The sequence below is a fragment of the Acomys minous genome, assembly GCF_964271855.1.
Source record: "Acomys minous genome assembly, chromosome: 3".
In the NCBI taxonomy this organism is placed as follows: domain Eukaryota; kingdom Metazoa; phylum Chordata; class Mammalia; order Rodentia; family Muridae; genus Acomys; species Acomys minous.
The window spans coordinates 102,052,160-102,071,435 of record NC_140485.1 but is presented as its reverse complement, the minus strand read 5'-3'; the positions used below and the strand labels follow the sequence as shown (position 1 = coordinate 102,071,435).

At 36.4% G+C, this 19,276-nt stretch overlaps 1 protein-coding gene across 1 annotated transcript; it reads right to left on the bottom strand.

Annotated features, from left to right (window-relative positions):
• Positions 1-336: 336 nt before the first annotated feature.
• On the bottom strand, positions 337-18,973 carry LOC311593970 (amine sulfotransferase-like). Its single transcript, XM_084775394.1, has 7 exons — positions 18,794-18,973; positions 14,200-14,351; positions 12,364-12,572; positions 10,614-10,740; positions 8,909-9,003; positions 4,991-5,177; positions 337-1,061 (listed from the first exon to the last, which is right to left on the bottom strand). The coding sequence occupies exons 2-7, from the start codon at positions 14,339-14,341 to the stop codon at positions 940-942; spliced, it is 882 nt and encodes a 293-aa protein (XP_084631520.1). The 5' UTR covers positions 14,342-14,351; positions 18,794-18,973; the 3' UTR covers positions 337-939.
• Positions 18,974-19,276: the final 303 nt, after the last annotated feature.

Sequence of the window (19,276 nt, the reverse complement as noted above, 5' to 3'; positions counted from 1 at the left end):
CCAGCCTTGAGGACTGGACAACTCTGGGTTATAGCCACACTCCCTTGCCAGCTGAGACAGCAATTGTCTGACTGCCCTCAGTGCTCATGTACCCATAGCAAGGACCTAACTCCTGGATCCTCAGGTTTTCTAGGCTCAGATTCTGTTAATGTTACTATATTAAAACTGACAATAAATTCACACACACACACACACACACACACACACACACACACACACACACACACATTTAAATCATGAGGAAAGGCTTTTGAGACATTTAAGTTGACTTCTAGATATTTTCCTGTCACTATCTTCAAATTTAGTTCACAGTATCAATAAAATTATATATATGAGTAAAAGAAAATCTTAAGTTTATTATTCACAAATGTTGAAAATAGTAATAGAAATCCATTGTGTAATAATACAAAAATAATTAAACAACCAAATTCATCAAAAAATATTAGCCTTTTTAAGTAAATGAGTACATCTTCCCTCCTTTATACCTCTTAAATTGTCAATTCTGGTTGCCTTCAATGCTTGGCTACTTTTCCAAATTTAAAAATTACATATTCTTGACTCAGCCAAAGTTAAATTTTTATTGTGTGAATGGGAAGGTGTTTAATATTTCTTGATCCAAAACTTAATTGCAGAGGATGAAGTTAAAAGGTGTACTGCAAAATAGTATTTGCAGCATTTCCTACGCCACAAAACATCATGATTTATGTCATTAGTGCATAGTGACCATGCTAAGTCAGAAATAAACTAATTTAACGCTATGATTTGAAATAATTTTTTAGTCTCATTATGCTTAATTAATGCATAGTTTACTCATTTTGTACCTTTATATGGCTTGATATTTAATGATTGAAATATGGTAACATATCAATATTGCTATTACAATATGGCTTCTGATGAATGGACTTGTATGTTTATGTTATGCAAATATAAGATGGAATTCTAGTCTTCATTTATATCCCAGGTAAACTTCAAGGGAAAATTGTTCATGTTCCTCTTGAATATCATGTCAAATCTTTCATTTTGCTCCACAGTCAAATGATGCTTCCAGTCTCCGATGGTACCTAATGGCAAAAGCACAGGGACAGCAGAAAGGCAAGTTAGTGGACCTCCCAAAGCAAAGGTCACTCTGATTAACTTCAGTATGTTCGGTCACTCATGCAAACTACTTTGTGTTTTGTGCTGAGATTGGTACCTCACCCTCCTTTATGGGATAATGAACATTGAAAGAAATGTATGCAATAACACATTTAAGACACTAACATGTCACTGCCCATGGATCAGCCAACCAATCATAACCAATTTTTACAAAGAAAGAAAAGCCTTAGCAAAGACAAATACATGAGAGTCTTTGAAATGTATTTTAGTCTGTGTCATGTATCATAGTAATCAACTATATTAACCAATAAAATGTAACATATATCACATGGCTCTATTATACATTGTCATGTTTGAGTTATCCTGCCCCCTTGGACTTTATATCTATTCTGTGACTGGACCACATTGTTTTTATTGTTATATCTCTATAATATGTTTTGCAACCTGGAATGAGAATCCCACCAGTGGGTTTTTTTGTTACGATTGCTTAGACTTAGTGGCTTTTTAGTATTAATTTTACAATGACATTTTTGTATGTCTAAGAATATTGTTGACATTTTGATTGGCATTGCATTGAATCTATAAATTGCTTTTGGCAAGATTGTCATTTTCTCTATATTCCAATCCATGAACATGGGAGATCTTTTTATTTCTAATGTCTTCCTTAAACTCTCCACAGGCTTAAACTTTCCTTTTTTTTAAAATCATTTTTATTTTATTAATTCATTCACTTTACATCTCACTATCCAATCAGGGTAAATATCAACTGCCATAATAGCAAGGAAGGAAGAAGTTTCAAGGTTCTAATCACCTGGACAAGAACTACAGGACCCTTCACCTGCTGCAGGACACCTGGCTCCATACTTTGCCTGGTCAGCATGGGAAAGCTGGCTCTGGTGGCCTGAGTGTAAGAGTGCTGGTACCATCTCTTGATAGGTGCAGCCCTCAGGAGCACAGGCCCCATACCTCTCATAGGCAAGACAGCAGAAAAGTCTCTATGGGGGAGGATGCTGATGAGTCATCCCAGTCTGCCCTGCTAGTGTGGGAATGGGAGATATGTTCCAAGATATGTGCACTGTCAGCTAATACCTGTGTCAGTCTTGTGAGATGACCTCTAGAACATGAGGACTGGAGAGCTGACCCCACCCCTGCAGCACTCAGCATATCAGGCTTGCATAGTCTGGGCAGCCTAGTAGAGCTGGCCCTGGTGGCAATGGTCTCATTGAGCTGGCCCTAGGGTGTGAGGGCAGGAGGGCTGTCCCTGCTTCTAGCCTGCTGCAAAAACAGGATATCCAACAGGAGTCCCAGTAAGGATCTAATATTGATAGTAGAGCTGATAACAGAGTCCTTTAACCAGACTGATGACTCATTGCAATGAACATGTGTAAGTAAATCTTTTTGGACAAAAGTGTATGATGTGTGGCATACCATGATGCACTATATCTTCCATCGAGAGATGATTTTCTTTTTAAGTATTAGTTAATTAATTTTTCTTTTTAGTTTATGGGTTTTTTTTTTGCTTCCACTTCTCCAAACTGATAGAAAAAGACAGAGGTCAGATGTAATGAAATGGGTTAATGAATGGGATTGGGTTGGATGGTGGGAAATTTGTTACCAAGAAGAGACTTGAAACCCTATGAGCATATACAGGGGGAGGTAATCCCTCTCAGGAACAGTCATAGGGGAAGAAAATAAGGAGAAATATGGGAGGGAGGGAAGAATGGGAGGACACAAGGGATGGGATATCCATTGAGATGTAACAAGAATAAATTAATAAAGGAGAAAAAAAAGTAAAAAAAAAAAAAGAACAGAAAAAAAAAATTAATAAAAAATAAAAAGACAGAACACCTGGCAACTAATGACTGCTGAGAGAAGAAGAATTAATGTCTCCTAGGAATAAGCTCCTGAATTGGTTAACAAATACAAAGTAGGTAGTCCTGAAAATAATACAGCCTATGTAAAAAGGAATCAACAGGTTGTATATAAATATTTATGCATTTGAATATGTCATAATAAGAATCAAAAGAAGGCCATCAGTTTGAGAGGCTGTGAGGAAAGCACATGGCTGAAGAAGGCTGGCTTGAAGGGAGCACAGCTGGGGTTAACTGTAACACAAGAAATGAAGGAAATTATGTAATATTTTAACTAAAATTTGTAATAAAAAAAATCAAAGAGCAATGTAAGTGCCAGAAACAAAATTAGATTGCAGAATGCCATCATTGGGGACTTTTAATATTTAAATTGTTTTCACCCCCATATTAATGAATGATATATATGATATATAATTTGACATTGTGAATTCCTCCATTTTCAGAGTAAATGAGACCCAGACTTTCAGAGAATATTGTCAAAGTCAGAGAGGGCACCACAGCTGCCACTACTGTGATAATATAGGATACATTTTTGAAGTCACCGTAACTAGCCCTTTAAAATGGAAACAATAGCACGATATTTCCTGCTATCGCATGTGATTGCACAAACAACATTCCTTACATTTTTAATGGACAGAAAACTCATATTGGTATGAGAATTGATGAGCAGTAGTCTAGGTAGAGAATAAGAACTAAAGGGAAGTTAAATGGGAGAAGAGAAAAAAAGCACATTCTCGTACATTACCAAAATCTAGAGATATTTCAATAAAACACTTAAAAATTACGTACAAAGCCAGTGTCCATCCCCATAAAGGTAAGTAATGAATTACTTAAAGTAATCAAAATACATGTCTAGTTGTGCCTTAATATGCTGCATGAAATCATTTACTGAATTAAAATTCTGTGTTCTGAGAATAAAGACTTAGGGAAGAATCATTCTTTCTTTTTTTTTTATTATTAATTTATTCTTGTTACATCTCAATGGTTATCCCCTCCCTTGTATCCTCCCATTCTTCCCTCCCTCCCATTTTCCCCTTATTCCCCTCCCCTATGACTGTTCCTGAGGGGGATTACCTCCCCCTCTATATGTTCATAGGGTATCAAGTCTCCTCTTGGTAACCTGCTGTCCTGAGATGGCTCAGCCGTTAAAGGCTAGGCTCACAACCATAAATATAAGAATCATTCTTTCTTAACAACTTCTGACACATAGTAAGGACATAGTGACTGGATATGGTTGATCTTACTGCATTCTCAAGACTTGGGAGAGAGAGGCAGGACAAAGTGGGAGGGCATCCTCAGTTACATTAAGCAAGTTCAAACCCAGCCTGAGTCTCTTGAATAAGACCATGTCTTTAAAATGGAAAAATAAAATAAAATATTGATATATAATTTTGTTTCAGGTGATAGGGTCAGACACCTCTCTAATTATTGTGTGAAGTTATGTAAATGTTGTGTAATTATGAAGAAAAAATAACACATAAGGAAAGAGCAATTTAGCCTCCTGAACTTCAAATATACACATTATATAGTATGGGAATTTTTAAAAAATGATATCCTAAAGAAAAACAATTAAACTATGAAAATTGCCTCAAGTCTAGAGGCAGGAGGAAATCAAGGTCTAGGCCAGTCTGAGCTTCATAGTGTCTGAGATGCCAGCTTGGACCAAAAAGGATGACTTTCTTTCAAAATAAAATAAAGTAGCAAAATTTACAATTGCCTCTTCTAAAGTATCCATTGCCTAGGTTGATATACCATAAAATAGTTGAGTCATATGAGCTATACAGAAGGAAATCCATACTTATTAAATAACTAAACATATAAATATTTCTAAATATTTTCTAAAATACTATTAAAATTATGGTGAAATGCTTAGTTATCTGTGCATTATTTTTGTTTGTTTGTTTGTTTTCTGGTATCCCCGTGTCTTTATGTCCTAGGGAAACAAATAGGAATCCCAGTGCTACTTTTGGTAATCTGTCTAGAGACTCTCAGTAATCTGATTACAAAAGACCGTTGAGTCTAACCTTTGCGCATGAAAGTGCCTTCCTTCTTGTTCACCCCAAGTTTATAATTTATAACCTGTTCGTAATTAGCTCGTGGGTCAGATTTCATGGTCTGAAATGTAGCTTGTCTCACAACAGTATCCACAACTTCTTCACTCAGTTCTTTCTCCAGAAAACTGCAGATTTTAAGCACTGAGCTTCTGAGGTCCTGAAATAGTCATGGGTTGAGAAATTACTGACATTGTAATAGAAGTATGCACTACTGCCAACCATGAGACATGATCATATATGTAATTGAAGAATTCCTTTCTGGATGGCAAAGATGGATCAACATAAGCAAATTAGTGAATGGGGAATATAGCAGGTTCAGGAAAGAAACTAATATGGTTACTGTCATTGATAACTGGAAATTTTTTCCAGTAATACTGTAAACAATATTAGAAAGAATTTCCTTCAAACACAGAATGCTACCTATAAAATACCTACACATGAAATCATATATATATATAAATATATAAACCTTTCTAAGTGATGTTGGGATTAACTCAGACTTCTCAGGCTCTGCCGCTACTGTGTTGGGGATAAGAAAGAACAGAAAAGTTGGTCAACAGCAAGATAAGCAGAAGGTAAAGCACGCTAAGTCCGTCACTACTAAGCAGGTCACGTGGTTTTCATTGTAGAAAGTGTTCACAATATAACAATGACATATAGAACAAAATCTAAACCATACAAATACTCCATGAATGTGTAGGTATTGATATAAAAACTTCTTCAACAGTACATAATAACAGCAATAAACTTAGCATTAAAGTTAACAATGGCAGTCAAAAATTATACAAATATTATTGAAAGAACACAAACAAACAGAAAAAGCCAAACAAATAATCTACATTCAGTACAGTTCTTCTTAAAATATAATGAAAAATAATAGAACAAAATATTGCAAAATTTATTGGAAAAGACATTAAATATGTAAATAACCTTCAAGGAGAGGTTAAATTTTATGTATTCATACTTTCACATTTCAAAAGTTAATAAAAAATTATTGGACTCAGTATGATATAGTAATTACATAAACAGAGCATGTGAATGAAATTCCTTATCTGGAGCTTAATGTATCATTTTAATGTACTATTAAAACTTGTATAAATGGCTCAGCTTTATACTACAGTGACTTGTAACCAAGTATTGGATACAAATTCCTATAGTAAAATTGTGACTGTGAAATTATGACTTCCATTTTTGTGAACTAAATATCAACAAACATAAAAATTCAGAGAGAGTCTGAGAAAATATTGGTTGACAATACCAATAGTTCACTTTTGACTTTAGAAAGGCAATCATAATTAAAAGTCAACCTAGAATAATCAGAGTTATTATACAGATTATATAGAATAATTATAGATTAGAAAGCTACGACAATCATCTACAAAATTTTTGTATCTGTATTTGTGTCATTACTTTGTGATAAAACACTGACCAAAAACAATTTGGGAGGAATGTTTTGGTTTTGTTTTGTTTTGTGTTTTGTTTTTTGCTTTTGTTTTGTTTTTGTATGTTTGTTTGTTTGTTTTTTGTGTCACAGAGGATACTCCATCATCATGTGAAATGAGGAACTGAAGGCAGGAAATGAGGAGACAAATGGAGGAATTCTGCTTACTAACTTGCTGCTCATGGCTTGTTCACCCTGCTTTCTTAGACAAACCAGGACCACCTGCCCACACTACTGGGCTGGGCCCTCCTTCTTCAATCATTGAGTAAGAAATTGACTCAGACTTTTGTATAGCCAATCTGATTAAGGCATTTTCTCAATTGAAGTTCCTCTACCAATATAACTCTAGTGTGTATCAAGCTGAAATAACAAAACAAAATATCACAAATATTCCCAGAACAGGTGAAATCATACTACACAGCTAGATAGAAACATCATGGTGCTGGCATGAAAACAGACATAGTAGTCAATGGAATAGAGTTGAACACCTACAGATAAGCACTCAGTCTGGTATTCATCTGATTTATGGCAAAGAGGCCAACAACACAAGGAATTAAAGCCAACAGGGAACTCATGAATAAGCTCTGTACAGCAAAGGAAACTATCATTTGAATGAAGAGGTAGTCTAATGCATAGGAAGTAGTTATCACCTATACACTTGACATAGTGTTAGTATCTCGATACAGAATGAATTTAAATAAAAATCAAGACAAACTTAAACTCAACATCAATAAGAAAAACAAACAACCTAGTTGAAAAATGGGACAAGGAATGAAACAGAGAATCCAAAGAAGACAAAATAAAATATTTTGGTGTAACTCTAACTTGGCAAAGGCCTGTATGACAAGAACTTCAATCTCTAAAGACAGAGATTGAAGATATCAGAAGATGGAAAGGTCTCCTGTGCTCATGGATCCATAGGATTAGCATAGTAAAAATAGCCATCTTAATTTAAAGATGGTTTCATTATTTTAAAGATTCTTTGAAAACAAGACAGATTAACTCCCAGCAACACCTAGCCTACCTTAAAGAAGATGATGAGAAAAGATTTAAAAAAATGGAAATACATGGATTTCTTTTTTGAGAATACATTAATTTCCAGTTCAGTGAACTGGAAATGCTTCCCAAATGTGAAGAACTAATAAGTTTTAGAGAGCTTGATCCATAAGAGAATCACAAGAGCATGTAGCTGAGCAGTGTTGGAGTGAAGGAAGGGCTTTCTAAGCTTGCTACTGCCTTAATTTCTTTTTAAGTGATCATGTGAAAGACATTTATGTCGCTGACACAATAACTATTTCATAGTCATTAACTTACTGTTACAAATAACTATGTTGTGTGGACATCATGAATGGAAATGGAAAGCAAGGCAATATGGCCAAGAAGAAATGAAAGCACAGTGACAGAAATAGAATAACTAAGGTTACAAATACTGAAATTACCTGAACATTTTCAACATAAGTTAGTTTATTATCTTCAAAGAAATAAAATACCAAAACAAAAAAAAATGTCCAAAAATCTAGATTCTGGCCGAGAATGTAGGTCAGGAGAATATTTGTATGGCATGTATGAGACACTGGTTTTAGTCAGTGGCATAAAAAAAGGCAAATAAACAATCAAAATTAGATGGCCATGATGACATATCAGATTACACTGAGTGGATTAAGAGCATTCACCATGGAAAACAGTGTAGGTCTTACACACAAAAAAATAGGGCCACCATATAATCCAATAACCTCATTCCTCATTATATAGCCAATGAAAATAATGACACCATTCTAGACTCTTATTGGAATCAATCCAATGTTGATGCACACTTCCCTACAGTAAAGTCATGCGATGTCCTTAGAGGCTCATTACTATAAAGACAAATGAAAGTGCAATACAAACATAAAAGAGTATTATTTAGACACAATGAGAGGTAAACACCACTTGTTGGAAATGGATGAACTTTACAACACAGATTAAGAGAGATTTGACAATACACAGAAATGGTAATCACATCTGGTTCCCATGAAGGAGGGAGTGGGGGATTGAATGCCTGTCATTCTGAAAGTTAAAGTATGAATACTAAAAATTGGGAAGAGTCCTGAGCAAAGAAAGGCTGAGAGTGTAAGACAGTGGATAAGACCAAAGCATGCTTTGTTCATAGGTGGTAACACCACAGTGAATCTACTAATACAAATAGTTGAAGGTTGATAAACTCTTCAAAAGATAAGTATCCTCTAGATACTAGATACCGGAAATTGTCTTTATTGACACAGGTGGATACACAAAAAGGAATTGCAAAAGACATCTCCAGGGAGAAAGATCCCCAAGGCATTTAAGTCAATAAAGGAGGAGTTGGATGCCAGAAACCCACTCCCACAAAATGCCCAAGGGGCAATGAGGAATGAGGGAACCTGGGAGTGTGTAGTTTAAATTCAGAGATGGGAACACTCATGTCTTACCTTCTTCATTTCTTCATAGCTCAGGAACATTATGTTGAAGTCATGTCTGTGTTCATACCAGCCTTTAATGTGATCAAACCAACGGCTTCCAAAAACTGAAAGGAAATTTACTCAGTAACAAGTCAAGGCATCATACTACTGAGATCAAACTGGACCCTTTCTTTTCTGGTTCACACTATTCAGAAACAAAAATGAAACCCCTACTCATGGATCGTCATATGATTACTTCAAAAGAGTTGTGTTTGTGTAACAATTACACTAGGCTCAGAGCAACTTACCTACATAGGGACACAGAATGCAGACACTGAGAAAGTCAAGGGTCAGGAGCTGGAGACACCACTCAGTGACTAAGGAACTGGCTGCTCTTGCACAGGACCTGAGTGTTGTTCTCTGCACTCACATGGTGGCTCCCAAACCAGCTATAACTCCAATTCCAGGGAATCTGATGCCCTCTTCTGACCACTGAATTCCCTGCACACGTGTGTGCACAGACATACATGCAGGCAAAATATTCATAAAATAAATCAATCTAAAATCTTCTAAATAAAGAAGTCCAAGGGTCTGATTTTAAAGATACCTTTAGGAGAACTTCTTATTTCTCCTCTGCCTGAAGGCATATGTCTCCACTTCTCCTATTCTATAAGATCTCTAGGCAGCAGTATTTCCTTGCCGGAGTGAGACAGACCTGAATGCTAACAATAGAAATGTGTGGAGAACTGGTGGCACTCAGAGGAAGGATAGCAGGCTTCCAAGAAGAGACTTGATACCCTATGAGCATATAAAAGGGGGGGGAAGTCCCCCTCAGGCACAGTCATAGGGGAGGGAGTAAGGGGAAAATGGGAAGGAGGGAAGAATGGAAGGTTACAAGGGACAGGATAACCATTGAGATGTAACAAGAATAAATTAATAATAAAAAATTTTTTTTAATGTGTGAGATCCTGATTCCACACTCCAAATTGCTTTTTCTTTTTTATAATATATTTTATTAATTTATTCATATTACATCTCAATTATTATCCCATCCCTTGTATCCTCCCATTCCTCCTTCCCTCCCACTTTTTCCTCACTCCTTCTCCCTATGACTTTGACTGAGGGGGACCTCCTCCACCTGTATATGCAAATAGGGGATCAATCTCTTCTTGGTAGCCTGCTATCCTTCCTTGGAGTGCCACCAGGCCTCCCCATCCAGGGGGCGTGGTCAAATATTGGGCACCAAAGTTTGTGTGAAAGTTGGTCCCCACTCTCCACTCAACTGTGGAGAATGTCTTGTCCATTGGCTAGATCTGGGTAGGGGCTCGAGTTTAGTGCATATGGCTTTTTCATTCATCAATTTTCATCAATAATGGAATGAAAAATTCATCAATTTCCTTATAAATGTGTGCCATGAGGAGCTCAACTTCAATCTCAACTTGAGCTTTATGATACTTCCTTTGTCATTATCTAGGGGAAAATACATAAAATATTTTAAATATCATATGGTCTTTCCAAATTACATTAATAATACAGTGTTGCCAATTTGACAACCTTTTGTACCAACAATGGCAGAAAACTGTTGTTTTGGTTTTTTCAGGTACATTGGTTCAAAATCATAGCTCTTTATTAACTTCCCACTGTCCCCTCGATCTCTTGGATGTCTTCCCTACGTTGAGATGGCTTAAATATCATCTGTACTTTGTAAACAAGTAAGAGTGATAAATGTGGTTACCTTTTCCATCTAGAAAACTGTCCAGATAATGTTCTATGGCATACGTAGCATCTATGAAATTTATCAACTTTGAAAAATGAAAATATGAGATCAAAACGTCTTTGGGATTTCTGTAAAGATAAAGAATCTGCAGGGAAAAGAAAACCACCAAGTTGCTTTAGTCATTCATTGTTATCCTGAAAAGTTCTGAACAATTATATAATAGTTCATTATACATAGAAATATTTATTTTCACCCAGGTAATATTTATTAAAATGTAGTTAGTTATCAACAGTGAATGAATACCATCATTTACATAGTGTCTCACACATGCACAAAAGCACAGGTCAACTTTCTAGAAATTATATTTTTGTAATGTTGGGTAGGTAGAGAAGGAGAGGGGATCTGGAAGGGCTTGGGGGAGGGAAAGAATACTGCTAAAACATATTTAATTAAATTGTTTTAATAATGAAAATATAATTAAGAAGAAAAATAATGAATTTATGTTATAAATGGTCAATGTTTGATGATACTAAAGTTGAGAATGTTATTAATCCAATTAAACCACAAGTGTATAAAGCAGAAAAACAGCCACAAGTTTAAGTACATTAGTATACACGAATGACAGGATTCAAAGCAGTAGGAAAATTAATCTAAAGTAATAATAATGAAAAGCTAGACCAATGTTTTAGCCCTTTCACAGAAGTGTAACTGATCATAGGTGGTAAATATGAAACTTGTTTAGTCTCATTTGTTGGGGATTGTTCTTTGGGTTTTTTGTTTGTTTGTTTGTTTTTGTTTTTGTTTTGTTTTTTTTGGTTTGTTTTTGTTTTGTTTTCAAGACAGTTTCTCTGTGTACCCTTGGCTGGCCTGGACTCATTCTGTAGACCAGGCTGGCCTCCAAATCACAGAGGTTTGCCTACCTCTGCCTCCCAAGCAGTAGGATTAAAGGTGCAACGTATTTTAATGCTAATTACTGCACCCCAAGATCAAGCCCCTGCTCAGATAAGCACATTCTCAGGTATACTGTCCTTGTTGTGTAAACCTTGCTCCACCTAATTTAAAGTGGATTGGTTCATAAAATATGCTGAAGCATGGGTTTTGGCAGAAAAGAAGGGTGCAATTTTGTCGTTATGAGGCTGGAGGTCCCCAAAGAGGGCGCAGAAGGAGGTAAAGGAGAAGAGAATGGATGGATTCCAGAGAAGACACTCATGTGAGTACCTGGAACATTGGATGGGAAGAAACTCAACTGATAGTGTGATAACAGAGTAATTATTATGTCCACTTCTATGCTTAATTCTGAATGAATCATAGTCTCAATGTGTGGTTATTTGTGGAAATTATTGATTAATGAATAAATATAAGACTGAATATTAATTACTAGTAGCCACCAACATCGTTATTGAGTTCAGATATGCAAATGAAGACCATTGTGAGACACAATCCAATAACTGCCACATTGACAAACACTTAATTCAGCCATGTCAAGTTACTGGAGGAAAAATAAGTATTCATCCTTTGCTGGCTTCAGAATAACTGATTATCCCCACTTTTCAGAAATGCAGTGCCACCTCTGTAAGTAGAATACTCTCACACTTGGGGTTCTGTAGTACAATTCATAGGTGTAGACTCTCAGAAAGCTGGTGGAAGAATGCAGGTACAAACTAAAGAATGTTTGCATGCACCATCATAGCACAAACACTGAAGTAATAATATTATTCACAAAGCAAAACATTTTGTCTCTATAGGAAGCCAAATCTCTATGACGTACTTTAGCTTTTTTGTTCTTCAGACCTTTTGGTACTAAGTAATATGGAAGGTGGGAAGAGAAGATGCGAGGTGATGGCATTTTGACATAGTCTAATTTAGGATTCTTGTACTCAAAGAATAGTATTCTATCATATGTTAGGGTGTTTTCAGTGCTGTTCCGGTGACCCTCAAAGTAAATGGAGCTGAAGATCTGCTGAGCCCAGATGGTACCTGTAAAATATATATAACATTCGTAGTGTAAGATTAAGCAAGAAATACCTGTGGTAATACATTCTATTTAAAGCCATTGATGCTCTTAAAAAATATTTCCTGTATGCCAATGAGCAAGCATAGTTTTTATTTGATTTATCTGTACTTAGGTGTAAGATTAGAATGAAAAAATCTGCTTTCATCATTTCAGTTTTATAGTTGTTTTATACTGATTTCTTGGTGATGATCATTTAAATTATTCCTATAGATTCTCTGTACTCTATGTTCCACGGAAAGTATTTTAAATTTCTAATTGACAGGTACTATTTGTAGCTGTTAATGAGTATGGTCATATTACAGCCCACATGTACACACTGTGCTAAAATCACATCAGGGTTAGCAGCATAAACTTTTTACTACATTTCGTGTTTGTTTGTTTGTGATCTTATTGCTCAGTTCTTCTTGACTGTGTGTGTGTGTATGTGTGTGTGTGTGAGTGTGTGTGTGCGTGTGTGTTAGGGGGTTATGCATAGTGTGTGAGAGAGAATTTTGCTTACACATGTGCATATGTGAGTGCATGCATGTGTGTGAGTACAGTGGCTTTTAGCCTTGCTTGCGATAGGGTGTTTTGGTTGTTTTCTGAGTATGTAGTCCAAATGGCTCATGAAATTCTGGGAATTCTCATGTCTCTGCCTAGGATCTCACCACAGGAAGCACACAATTAGAGAAACACATAACCACATCTGGCCTACAGGTGTTTAAATGACTCCCACTCAGGACTTTATGCTTGCAAGGCCAAGACATTCATTCACTATGCTCACTGGGCCATCCTCTGAGCTTTCAAAAGACTTCTATGGCAAAACAGTGTACAATTCCACAGTCTGTAGGATTCAGCAACAGTCATAAAGGAAGTAAGTTTTTAGAAGTATGCAAAATTTTAAGAGTTTATATTTATAAACTTATAGATTACAAAGTACAGATTAATAATTTTACATAATTAATAAATTTAAAGATTTACCTTCAACTACATTAAAAGCAAGAACAAAGACATCCAAATGTGGCCCCTGCCTAATCAGAAGTGACCATTATAAAAGAATTTTCCTGCACAACACCACCACCTCTCCACCATTAGTCTGTACCGATGGACTTTGCACCACAGTACAATCTCTCTCTCTCTCTCTCTCTCTCTCTCTCTCTCTCTCTCTCTCTCTCTCTCTCGTGTGTGTGTGTGTGTGTGTGTGTGTGTGTGTGTGTGTGAAGTGGACCTTAGTTCCTGTGGAAATCTTTTAAGTAAATGATATGTGATAGAAAATTCATCCTAAGTGATGATGCATTTGGATTAGGAAGAAACTATTTCAGACTGTCATTCTTGTCTACCACATTGACAGGTCAGTGCTGACCTAGTGTCTGCTCCTGGCTCTAGATTGCACATCTCATTCCCATAACACTTCTCCTCACCATCAGCGTGCACAATATATGTACTGATGGTGGCCTTCCCTCCTACAGATTGTGGTTTCGGTTACATTTTGTGTGGTCATTGATTGTTATGCAAAAGAAGGTTTGCTGCTCTTGGTGAGTGGACAGGAGCAAGTTGGACACACATAACACTAAAGAAAAAGAGACATTAGTGACCACTCCTGGTACTTACCAGATTTTGGATATGTGACAATGAAGACATCGTCATCTCTAATCTCAAAATCTTCCATCTTTTCTAACTCCTCAATGTCCACATTGGGTTTTACAAAATTATATCCTTTAAAGTTAAGCAAATATCTATTTGTATTGTCCATAATAATTCACCTGGAAGTAAAAGCATAGACATTATTTTGTGTGTCAATTTTCATATAATAGTGAATAATAATAGCTGAGAGGGCTATATGTGCCAACGACCATTTAACTATCTTAAGTGTATAAATATCTACTCTCAAAAACAAAACATATAGGATATGTGACCTAAATTTCACAATAAAGTATGGTGATATATTCCGAAAACCACCCTGTTAAATAGGAGGAAACAGAGAGTAAAATGTTAAGTACATTTTCCTATAATTCCATGTGGGATTGATTTCCACAGTTCTAAGCATATAGATGAGAAAATGTGGCCACAGAGATATCAACTAAATTCTTCAAGGTTGCCTAGTTAGCCACCTCAGAAGATTACATGCCAAAAATTTGGGCACAAGGTCCATGAATATAATATAGAATATTTTGTATTTGTATTACCTTCATGCCTCCATTTTTACAAAAATAAGAGATTCTTTAAACTGTTCATTCTGTATCTGGTGTAGAGTTTGCATAACCTGCTCTCATTGAATGAAGCTTCTGACACTCAACTACTGAGTGGCTATTTGAAATTAGTAGCACTAGCATATTTGCTTCTGAAATGCTATCTATTTACAGTTACAAGGTCTATTATGAAATTTGTCATAATTTAAATTTCAACAAAAGACTCTAACATCAGAATGCATTTTACATCTAAGTATTAAATGAATTAAAAGTGTAAAGCAAACAATCTCAAGACATACCTGATCTTGTCAAAGTTTGCCAAATATCTCTACTGGATCTGCCAAAGAATTCTCTACCAGCAGTTAGTTAATGTGGTGAGATAATACTCACCACTCCAATTTTACCTTAGCTCTAGTGTGCTTCTGTTTAGTTGTTTATTTTAAAAAAATGTACCCAAGAAATTCAATTAGATAAAATCTGAAAATATATTGTTGACTAAATTGTATGTCAATAAACAGCATTTAATTCGGTGTGTGTGGATAATTTCATGAGACAAGCATTCTCCATTTAGTGTAGTACGTCCTACAACTTAATATGTAGTCCCAGGTAGCCTCAATGTGCATTGATGCTCTTGCCTGTATGGCGATTACAGTCATAACAACATGTCTGACTATTGTCTTTACAGACATCCATCAGGTAGACAAACATTTACATTAGATTCTGCTGGGAGACCCTCTGTGGGGTGTAGACCACAAGAAAAGATGTCTAATGAGGCCCTCATGCATTGCAGGTTCCCTCCTAGGCAGGTGAAGTCAAAGCACTCTGACTATTAAGTGACGGAAATAGAAAGGCAGGGCTGAGGAAACACAAGCACAGGTGCATGCGTGTGTGTGCACGCACCGCGCGCGCGCACACACACACACACACACACACACACACACACACACTTATTTCAGTGGAGGTAGATGTCATTGGTATTGAAAAAGAAAATTTCAATTTAACCTTTGAAGAGTGCCAAAAATTGCTGAAGTCATAACACTGATCAAGGGTGAATCTATTCAGAGAGAATATTGCTGAAAGCAAAGAGGAAATAGAAGTGAGTCACTGTCCCATCTCACATATCACCCACAATAACGATAACACACTCTCTAAACAGCCATTATGTATTCCACTTCTCCTTCCTGGTTAGGAGTGTCAAAAAACCTTTTTAAGCACACTGAAGGAAATTTTCACTTGTTATTTATTGTGTTTGGTTACCCAGCTAGGCTGCATTTTATAAGATTGAGAAGGAGAGAAGGACACAGGAATAAGGCAGAACTGAGAAAAAGAGAACATAGAGAGAAAAGATTGAGGGAGAGAAAGAATAAAAGGGAGTAAGAGAGGATAGAGAGGAAAGAGATATTCATTCTCTAAAACAAGGGAAGTAACAGGCAATGAAGAAGATTCATTTTACAAATGGACATGAGATGTTTTAAGTATGGAATGTGGTTGTTTGCAGAGAAAGCAAATGCAAGTAGCCTGCTTATATTTTTTCACTGACTATGAAGAGATAATTGTACACATGTTCTTAGGAAGCAAGGGAGAGCCTTGGTAATGTTTGAATCCATCATTTTGTACCCATGGTTTACAGATCAACAGAGAAGAAAACTCATTTCTGATGAAGCATTAAGAAAAGCAGGAATCAATAGGATGCTGGAGTCTCAATAATCCCTTCCATGTATTTACTGGAAAATGGCATGTGTTACATAAAATAAATTGAACTCAGATGGGAGATACATTGGGTAAGATTTTGTTAGTTGTAGAAAAATCTACATGATGTTTTCCTTATGCGCATTAAAGAAGTTAAACATTAGGAGATTACAGTTAAACATTATAGAGAACTGGAGGGCAAAATTCACTTTTACTTGACTAGGAGATTTATTAAGCAATCTGCAAGGTGTTTCAGGGCTTGATTTGGAACTGCCATCACATGATAGTCATAAAGTCCTTTTAAGAATATTGAGTGGCTCATTCCAATGATTTAAGACTTTATTACTAATTTTTCATCTCAATTTTTGCTGGTCAGATTTTTTTTGGTTTTCTTTTTGATTGTCTGTTTGGGTTTTGGGTTGGGTTTTTGTTCATTGTTATTGTTTGTTTGTTGGTGGTTGGTTGGTTGGTTGGCTCATAGATTTGTCCAGTTGATAGAAGCTAAGCAATATGAGAGGTGGAAATTGAGGAATTGAAGCTTTGTTAATTTGGCCTCTGTGGAATCAATGGGGCAATTTCTCAAGTAATGATAGAAGTAAAGAGCTGATTCTACTATGGATGGTGTCTCCTAATGGTGGATAGTACTGGGTTGTATAAAAAAATTACACAGTAAACAAACCATGTAGAGAAAACCAAAAAGCTGCGTTCCTCAATAGCCTACACTTCATCTTCAACATCCAGGTTCCTTCCTCGAGTTTCTCTCATGATACTTCCCTTGATGACAAACAGTGATATGGAAGAGCAAGTCAAATAAACCCTGTCCTTTGCAAGTTGCTTTTGGTCATGGTATCTCCTTATAATAACCTTAAGATGCAGTGTATTAAGCCACTGGATGGTAACAATATCTTGGACTAAAGAGGGATCACTGGTTAGTGAGAGAATATAGAGTTTTAGTCACTCTGTAGGAGATAAGAAAAAAATACAGAGGTGTTAAGGTTGTTGTCAATACTGTAGTTCAAGAATCTCTGTAGATAATTCATTGTTGAGTGTTTGGGGATCCTGAAACAGAGCCAAATTACAAAACTATCAACTATGATTGTGTTTGATTGATAGAACTAAGGTTGATTCGGAATTACTCCTTTGGACACATTGAATAATAAATGAAAAGTATAAATCTAAAGCTCAGGAAAATGATTTTATCTATAAAGTCACTAGCATTAATTTGGATAGTGTCACGGAATATAACAAAAAGAAACAATAAATGTGTGTAAACTGAGGAAGACAATAGTAAGAGTAGGGTTGTAATAAGGGTAAAAGAAAAAGGAAGGGAAGAAAAAGGCTGGAAATAGTAGGAAAGAGCAAGAACAAGAGCAAATTCCTGTGGGAGCATGGCATGCTGTTTTGTTGAAGACCTATGAGCCCACCAGAGAAACAGACATAGGGCAATCAGAGAGATAGAATGGAAGGAAACATGAGTGTGTGGTGACTCCTTCACCATGTGTGCCTGTCAAGAGTGAGCTCTATTGTTAGTGGAATCTTCCAGTTAGTCAAACAATGGACCAGCCTAACTTCATCTTACAATTAGAAGGCAACTTCTTTTTCTTAGACCAAAATAAGGAAAACCTAAACTTGACCATGTCTTGACCCATTGTCTGAATTTGCTATGTTCTAGCTTTTTAAAAAAAAAAAAAAAAGGTGGGGGAGGTCTGCAGGATTAAACTATATTCGGCCTCATTTTTAAGATACTAAATCCCAGGTCTCAAAGACACATCTTCATAAGTGGAAAAGTGTTAAGATATCAAAAACATACACTAGAGAAAAGCTATCCAGTTTATCAAATTGGGCTGTTTTCCTGCTCTGGAGGAGGTGGGGCATGAAGCCAATAAATGAGGCTGACTAAACTAAACTAAAGGAAATGAATGCAACATCAAACTTTATTCATAATGACAAACACTTTATACTCTGGAGGTTAAAATTTTCATATGAAGAGTTCTCATGATTTCAGGTTGTATACAAGCATAAGAACAAGGCACACATAGCAAATAATGTTTTTGCAAGAGGAGGATAAAGGATAGTTTAGACATTTAATTGAATACCAATAGCAAGCAATAGTGAGTAGTCTGACATAAACTCATTCCCCTTTCCCACGCCTAGGGGAATCATGAAAAAACATTCCAAGAACAATTCTGAGTATTGAAGAAATGAGGTCACAAGACTCTTGTTTTCTAGGAGTATGCTCGCAAGCACTTGGAGTTTTCCTCATGAGACGCAGTGCAGTAGAACTAAATGGGGGAAACAGAGCAGGAGAAGAAGGATAAAGAACTCACCAGAATTGTTTGATGGGTCGTGAGTGCAGATCTGTTGGCGTTTAAACAGAAAGATCCAGAGAGCACTAGGCTTCAGTGTGTAGATTGCCTGCTCGTATCTCCAACTACCAAGAAGGAGTGTAGAAGCTAAAAAGAAGGCCTTAGTTACTCTCAAAGCCCTGGAGTACAAAGTCTCAGCCAAGAAGCCTCAGCTATGTGTCCTTCAGGTCACATTTCTTGGCTACAACATAGAGGAAGGAGAGTGAATGATTGCCATGAGTGTATTTCAATCATCCAACAAATCCCCACTTTCACATTGACCTGGGGGCAGTTGACTATGGCTGGCCATGGTTAATGAGAGTTGCTCATACAGCCAAGAACCTGTATACCAGCACCCAGGGTATACACACAGCTTGTGGGATGGACTGAGACTGAACAGAGGGCCTTCAAATCCTAGAAATGGACCCTGATATCTGACCTGGCCCTGGCCCTGGCCTTGGCCCT

What these genes read in the sequence shown, in the direction of transcription:
- LOC311593970 (XM_084775394.1), bottom strand. Translation starts at nt 14,341, where the DNA reads ATGGACAATACAAATAGATATTTGCTTAACTTTAAAGGATATAATTTT. An exon ending in TGTCACATATCCAAAATCTG is followed by an intron (nt 12,573 to 14,199) that starts GTAAGTACCAGG and finishes TATATTTTACAG; the next exon opens with GTACCATCTGGGCTCAGCAG. An exon ending in AGGCACTTTCATGCGCAAAG is followed by an intron (nt 1,062 to 4,990) that starts GTTAGACTCAAC and finishes TTTTGCCATTAG; the next exon opens with GTACCATCGGAGACTGGAAG.